The sequence below is a fragment of the Hemicordylus capensis genome, chromosome 1 (assembly GCF_027244095.1).
Source record: "Hemicordylus capensis ecotype Gifberg chromosome 1, rHemCap1.1.pri, whole genome shotgun sequence".
In the NCBI taxonomy this organism is placed as follows: domain Eukaryota; kingdom Metazoa; phylum Chordata; class Lepidosauria; order Squamata; family Cordylidae; genus Hemicordylus; species Hemicordylus capensis.
In genome coordinates, this window is record NC_069657.1 from 200,298,358 (window position 1) to 200,306,415 (window position 8,058).

The 8,058-nt window shown below is 43.7% G+C and overlaps 1 protein-coding gene across 1 annotated transcript; it reads left to right on the top strand.

Moving 5' to 3' along the window:
* The first annotated feature begins 324 nt into the window (after nucleotides 1–324).
* HOXD4 (homeobox D4) lies at nucleotides 325–2,627 on the top strand. Its single transcript, XM_053276127.1, has 2 exons — nucleotides 325–757; nucleotides 1,218–2,627. The coding sequence occupies exons 1-2, from the start codon at nucleotides 325–327 to the stop codon at nucleotides 1,526–1,528; spliced, it is 744 nt and encodes a 247-aa protein (XP_053132102.1). The 3' UTR covers nucleotides 1,529–2,627.
* Nucleotides 2,628–8,058: the final 5,431 nt, after the last annotated feature.

Below are 8,058 nucleotides of genomic sequence, written 5' to 3' on the forward strand. Positions count from 1 at the left end.
AGTGTCATTGAGACTGCCATCAATTGATGAATCGCGTTTTATGGTATTCATATCTCCTTCGGATGGAGACTGGGTGGGTCGATGGAGACACACGAATCAGACCGCATGTGGGTCCATTTGATTACCCGTATATTATTTAGTGAAATTTGTGGAAATTATGAGGTGCACACACACATCCGGTGATAAGCCTCCCTGCCTCCCGATTGGCTGAGCCGGTCACGTGGGCGCCTAACTTTATTCAGTTGACAGCAAGTAGGAGGGCTCTGTGGAAGGAGAAAAAAAGACAACACGAGAAAAATTAGTATTTTCTACCTTCCGAAATTAATGGCCATGAGTTCGTATATGGTGAACTCTAAGTATGTGGACCCCAAATTTCCTCCTTGCGAGGAATATTTGCAGAACAGCTACCTAGCTGAGCAGGGCACAGACTATTACGGTGCCTCGCAAGGCTCTGACTTCCAGCATCAGGGGATCTATCCACGGTCAAACTACAGCGAACAGCCCTTCAGTTGTAGCAATGCCCAAGGCTCCGCAGTGCAGCCGCGGGGTCATGGGCAGGAGCAATCCGGCCCACCGAGTCATTTTCCCGGGCAAGCTGAGCACTGCCCACCGCCTCCCATGCCCGCCTCGAGAGCCTGCAGCCAGCAGCCAAACCTCAAAAGCTCCAGTGGGTCACCAGCAACAGCAGGAGCAGCAGCAGCAATTAAGCAGCCTGCCGTGGTTTATCCCTGGATGAAGAAAGTCCACGTTAACTCGGGTAAGCAGCCCCTTTCCCCCATCCATCCATTAATCTCCCCTCCTCTTCCTTCTCCCCACCCCACTAAAGTCCTTCTCAAGCTCCACGATGAGAGATGTGGGGCTGAAAGCGAGGTAGCCAATTACATTCGCCATAAATTTTTATGGCGGAGGAAATAGGCCCCTTGGCCATGTGCCTGGAGCAGGAGAAGACTACTCCATGTTAGGGAGATGCTGGAGATGTTTATGAAGAGTACTATGTACAGGTGTGAGGAGAGAGAGAGAGAGAGAGAGAGAGAGAGAAAGAAAGAAAGAAAAGCCTAGATGCTATTAGCAAAAGTAATGGTTTCCAAAACAGCCACATGCTAGCTAGTGGGATTTATTTTGCTTTGCACAGGCTGATGATGAGACAGTGGAGATTGGCTTGTGAGTTTTTCGGGGGGTTGTTGTTAAGTCCTGCCTGTTATTTCTCTACCCTTCAGTGAATCCTAATTACACCGGAGGGGAACCTAAGCGCTCCAGAACAGCCTACACGAGGCAGCAAGTCCTTGAACTGGAAAAGGAATTCCACTTCAACCGGTATTTGACTAGGCGCCGTCGGATTGAAATAGCCCATACTTTGTGTCTCTCTGAACGCCAGATCAAGATCTGGTTCCAAAACAGAAGAATGAAATGGAAGAAAGACCACAAACTCCCCAACACGAAGGGCCGGTCCTCGAATTCTTCTTCTGCCTCCAGCCAGCATTTACAGACTATTGCCAAGGAACCTCAGACGGACTTGACAACTTTATAACTTGGAAATGGTCCCTGTTTCAGGAGTCTGATTCGGAACTGAACTGTCCAGAACGTACAGCTAGAAACACACGCGTGCGCGCCCGCCAAGCAGATATCAGCTAAAGCAGCTAGCAGCTAAAGACTCCCAAAGTGTCCTCATCCTGCTTTAAGTTCCTGGAGACAGACCCAATGATGTTATGGACTTCGTAGGAAGAATGCAGAACAGCACAGCCACTCGGACAGACAAACTCTGCATCCAGGTGGTGAGAAAGTGATATATGTATGTATATGTGTATATATATATGTATATATATAGGAATATTTTTTAAATAAAACTCCTCTATCGACACACAGCAGTGAACCTTTGCAAACGAAATGGTTTGATGCTGCGCCTGGTAACTGCAAGGAAAGCTTTGGGTCCTTGATTCTGAATGAAGCTGTCCCACTCTGTGCCATTCGGGGTTGTGTATTTGAGTAAGTCTGAAACTGAAGTCTGCACGGAGATGAGAAAACAAGAACTGTTTTTCTTCCTCCCAGCGGCTTTATCATTGAAAAGAAGAAGAAAAAGAAAAGGCTTACCCATTCCCCTAACATTTCAGAAATATTTTGAAAACATGAAGTGAAACGGGTTATTTTATTTTTTAAAATTGTGTTAGGGTATTTATTTATTCATTGGTTAGGAAAAGAGGGGGAAAGCGAAAGAACAGTCAAACCAAAAATACAAAAGAGGACGAAAGCAAGTATCTCCCCCAGCCGTATTACTGAGAACATTTTCACAAATGCAGAGGACTTCTTCTCCCCACCCACCCACCTCCGCCACCTCCTGTTTTCTGGTCTCACTGTATATACAAACATGGTTTCCAGCTCTTAACAAGAACTCTTAACTTCGTTGAAATGAAGTGGACCGAAAACGTTTCCTTTTATTCATGCGCTGTACTTTGAGCCAATATCTTCTCATGAAGACTCCAAACAAAACAAACTCGAAAACAATTGTAAGCAGAAGCAATGCAAAACAAAAATGTAGTTTACATATTCCGAGTTATTTCTGACATCGATGAAGTTTATTTTGTATTCAGACTAGATAACATGTTGTCTCTTTTCTTTTACTACCATATTTTGAATTAAACTACTGTGATTTTTTTTAAAAAAGGAATGAACTGCATGTTTTGGATGGCAAGGTTTGTGTTTCATTTGATTCAAACCCAGATGAAATGCTTGGATATATTTTAAGGTCATTTTAGAGGAGAAAGGGGGGGATGCTTAGAGGAGACTAGGTCCTGCTGCATATTTTGTTATAAACCCATGTCTCCTGCACCTATGCAGAAAGGTGTTTTAGAGCAACCAAGTTTTCCTGAAAGCATATTAAAGAATGAAAACATCACAGAAAGGAGCCTAAAACATAACATAAAGGAAGGTGGTCACCCCTTTCAATCATACCTCAGGATAGGAGCGAGGTAGTAATCCCACCCACATGCAAAGGCAGAGCTTCTGGCAAGAAAGGAAGATGGGTCCGTTTGATCAGACCCTATTCCGCTGAAATTTCCATCCTATATTACTTGGAAGCAAGTCCAGCTGATGTACGGGGTTCACAGGAAAGCCTATGTATGTCTACTCAGAAGTAAGCCCTATTGTGTTCAATGGGCCTTACTCTCAGGTAAGTGTGTATAGGACTGCAGCCTTGGTCCCAAGCTAGTGCGGATAGGATAGTCGCTTTAAGATGCCTTTTTAATTCTAAGAATGGAAACGGGTGCGTTCCAGAAATGGAATCTAGTAGCGTCTGCCCTTGTTATCTCGGTGCAGGATAATCTCACAGGAGTCCTCTTATAGCAGACCAAATGCTGAATGCTTTTCTGGAGAAAGAGAGCAAAGCGAGAGAAAAAGGGAGGGATTCTCGAAAATAATAGAAAACATTCACATCTACGATAGCGGACCACCGTCGTGGTTGTTGCTAGCGGATCATTTTGGCCTTTCTGCTTTCTCCGCAGTGTGTTCCTAAAGAGCTTATTTATCAGTCAGTGGGGCTTGGCAATCAGTGTGGCTTACTTCCAAGTCGACTCCTGACTTGGGATCGGGCCCTTCGAAGACTGATTCCTTTGTGGTTGGGTCCCAGAGCCCCTTCTTTGTTCTCCTTTTAGAGGGGAGACTCCTTCTCAGACTCGTACCGGCCTTCCCTTGAATATCTGCCCGTCGTGATATTAAAGATGGATTTTCTGGCATTATCCGCGTCATTGTCTCTATGACAAAAAGCACGGAGTCCACACATAGTGAAGACGTCTTCTTTTCTGACGCCTTCACGTTGAGAGGCTGAAAAGGGATTTTACTGAAGTTCGGCTAAATGGTAGGCACAGGTTCATCCAGAGGACAAATTTTCTATTCGATTAGCCGTATTTCAGCCGGGAGGAATGACCTCTAAACCCTTAACCTTTTGGACCCAAAGTCCCCTTCCTTGTTCTCCAGCACAGAGAAGCAACCAGCGGCAGCCCCTGGGAAGTCCTAGCCTCAAACGTTGTGATCTGGAAAAACCCGAAGCCATTTTTTAAAAGCATCAAGTCGAACCTTGGATGCTGACTATGCTCGGATTTAATCAGGTCCCTTCCAAAAGTCTGGTCTCAACAGAAGCTACTCTGGAGAGTTTTATTTAAGAAAGGGGAAATCAGCCATTGTGTAGAACTCAAGGCCTGTGTGGGTTGTTAGTGTCACATGGCAGTGTCCTTTTGGACGGGAGGACCACAATCCAGTCCAGTCCTCTCTGCAACTTTACAAAAAGGAAACAAGTCCCACTGGTCGGTGGACTTTAATACAAATGTTCAGGATTGCAACCATGCAGCCTGGTCTTAGGCAGGTTTATTCGGAAGGAAACCCCATGGAGTTCATTGGAGGGCTTACTCACTAGTAAATCTGCATGGGATTACAGCCTTGGAGTAATATTCTAGGAAGTAAATTAAGTGGGTGAGGGCAGAGATGAGCATCTGGCGAAGGATGTGAGAGGAATCTTCCTTTGTGTGTCTGGAATCCTCACCACCTCCTAAGCACGTCCATTGAGAAGTTATGCCCCATTGACTTCAGTGGAACTGATTTCCAAGCTAACCGTGTTTACTATCACGGCCCTGAAGCCCAATCCTATGCCTATTTCCTCAGAAGCAAGTCCCACTGACTCCAATGGGGCTTAGTACACAGTAGGTGTAGAAAAACTGCAGCATAAGGTTGGTTTAAATAAGAGGAAATCTGTGTGTTTTCTGGTCCCTCTGTAGCTGCAGAAGTGTTTTCTAGCTCTTACCGGAGCTAGACCTACTTGCAAGGAAACTAAACATCCTTAGAAGTAATAAACATATTTACATGGGAAGACTCCCCATTTATCAGGGGAACTTATTTCCGGGTAAACATCTTTCGAATGAAGCTGACAGGGGGACAAATTTGACTTCACAGTGTAGCTCATCCATCCCCGACCTAAATGAAGTGAACTCAAATTGTGTGAAGAAAACAGAACTGGCCCAAAGTCCTTTTGTAATGTTAATGTCCTCTGGACAAATGTTTGGTCCAGACCTTAAAAGCCGTGTTGGAGAAATTCCCCTTTGAGCACGGTTTCTGAAGTCTTAAATCTTGGTTGCCATTACATTGGCCAATCTTTGAAAGAGGATGATGGAAGTGGCAGAGTGTCAAAAGGTTTCCTTGAGGCGGGTTTGGGATGTAAACATTTGGCTAAAAATGAATGAAACCCCCCACCCCCATTAACTTTCTTATCATTTTCCCCTTGCTTTTATGGGGAGGAGAATGGTGGTGGTGATCTTGAGAACCCTACTCAATAAAATGAAATAAATAAATACTCGTTTTGATCTATGCCGAGATTGTCTTGCTACCAAGTTGAAGATGAGAAAACACCATCCTTTTTCCCCTGAAGAGTTACAAAGTTGTATATATATTACCACAACCTTTGTGATAAAGCTGCATTGTCCAAGAGCAGTTTTTGTTGTTAATGTGAAATGTTTTCTAGACTTTGCCAATGTTTTTGCTGCTTCTGATTAAAGTATTATTTATACAAATTATTTTGGTCCAAGTCCTCTCTATGTGTACATACTTGACAAAATTAAAACAAAAAAAAAAAAAAACCACCATCCCAATACCCAGATTGGTATTCTGTTTTGTACCTTTCCTGAAACAGCATAGACTAGGCACCTACCAAATAGCAGACATACTATCTTAATTCCCTCTCAAAAAGAGTCATGTTTGCCACCTCAAAGTGTGTGTGTGTGTGTGTGTGTGTGTGTGTGTGTGTGTGTGTGTAATAGCCATTTATACCTGAGATATTCTGAACTCAGTTGTACTCACATTACCTTTGTGAATGAGCATGGTTTTACTTTTGGCAATTATCCTGGGGAGTGCTGCTAGCTATACCCAGATCCCAATGAAGTACATCAGCCAATCCCTCTCTTCCCTCTCTTTTTAAAAGAGGGAATATTTACTGAGAAGCAAGTGTCACTCACTTCTGTAGGGTCTTTTTCTAAACCTTCCTAAGCATGTTTACTTAGCATGCATTGCTGTTTGTAAGTTTACTTCCAAGTAAGTGTGCAGACGAATGCTTTATTCCAGGCCTAAGCATATTTACTCAGTTCTATGAATCCCATCGCAGTAGCTTCCAAGTAAATGTATTTAGGATTAACAGCTGGACTTGGAATTAACTCCCAGTGATTTCAATAGAACTTTCTCCTGAGTAAATGTGGTTAGATACAATGGACTAGCCTCTGCAAGCTAAAGGAGGTAAGGCATATCCACTAGAATGCACATTATATTACTTACGTTGACTTGTGCTAAAACTTAGGTATGATCTCATGTATTATGCCTAACTTCCTGACTTAGGTCACGATACTTGGCCATAAGTCCCATTGATTTTATTGGGCCAGTTTTGGCCAGGGTTCAAAAAAACTTGTCTCTAATTCTGTGCTCCCAAGTGGAGGGGTAGGCCAGGTTCAAGTTGCATTTCTAGGGACAACAGGCTCTCAAATGAGTTTTGAAATGGTGGGGGCAGTTCAAAGATGCGATGTGGTGTGCTTGTGTGGTCCCCCCCCCCGTTTTAAAGATCTGTAGCAAAGCCAACAAAAAACCCCACTCTGTCAAGTACTTGGGTATGCTTGTGTTTAGGGCAGGGCCACTAACTATACACCAAACCTCACATCAGCTATAATTCTGTTATTGGAGGGGAGGGGTGGTTGGAAAATGCTTAACAACAATAAGCCTTTTTATTGTTGTTAATAAAAAGCAATTCCATGGATGTTTGCCTGGGAGTAAGTACCACTGAACACATCAGGACTTGCCGCTGAAAAAAACATGCTGTTAGAATGTTAGGACATAGGAAGCTGCCATATAGCGAGTCAGACCATTCGTCCATCCTGCTCAGTATTGTTTATACAGACTGGCAGTGGATTCTTCGAGGTTGCAGGCAGGAATCTCTTTCAGCCTTATCTTGGAGATGCCAGGGAGGGAACTTGGAACCTTTTGCATGCAAGCCTGCCGATGCTCTTCCCAGAGCAGCCCCATCTAGCCCCAGCCTCTCAGGGGAATATCTAACAGTGCTCACACATGTAGTCTCTCATTCATACACAACCAGGGAGGACCCTGCTTAGCAAAGGGGACATGTCATGCTTGCTACCACGAGACCAGCTCACTCCTTCCTATATATTATCCCAGTATTTTTACAACAAGCCTGTAAGGTAGGCCCACATTCATATTCTCATACTGCAGATGGGAAGCTGAGGCTCAGAGTTGGTGGCATGCCTTGAAGCCTTCTGATTAGTTTGTGATCAGACAAAGTTTCAAGAGTGGACTGCCTAGGTCATAGCTAGAATACTGTATGCAAAGCTACATCAGCACTGGTATTTAATGTGAAAAGCTGCAGTGATACAGACGCTTATTCTGTATTCCTCAGCAGCTCCTGGGAAGGATCCCCTGTCCTCAGGATGAAGAAACTGGCCATCCCTACTCTCCTGTAAATTACTAGAGAAAAGGTTCAGAAAACCTTTTCATCCCTGTCATAGATATGTTTACTCTCAAATAAGCCCTACTGCTTTCAATGGGACTTACTTCTTGCTAGGATGGAAGCTACCTCTGCTAACTTGGCAAAGAGGCACCTTTTAACATGGTGATTCTCTTTATTTAGCAGGGGGGGAGTGACTAGCCCTGTCCACCCCCAGCACAGTACCTCCAGTGACTCTTGCTGGTGTCTATCTTACATTTCTTTTAGATTGTGAGCCCTTTGGGGACAGGGATCCACCTTATTCATTATTTCTCTGTGTAAACCACCCTGAGCCATTTTTGGAAGGGTGGTATAGAAATCAATCAATCAATCAAACAAACAAATAATAAAATACTTACTACTCCTTACTACAATTACTTTAGTAATATTTAAGGCTATAGTTAAGTTAAGGCCCAAATCCTATGCATGTTTACTTGGGATTAAGTCTATCTGAACTCTTATCACTTTGGCATAAACATGCATAGTATTTGGATATCAGGATTGCCTCCAAGCAACTAGATGTATGGCTATTGGTTGCAATG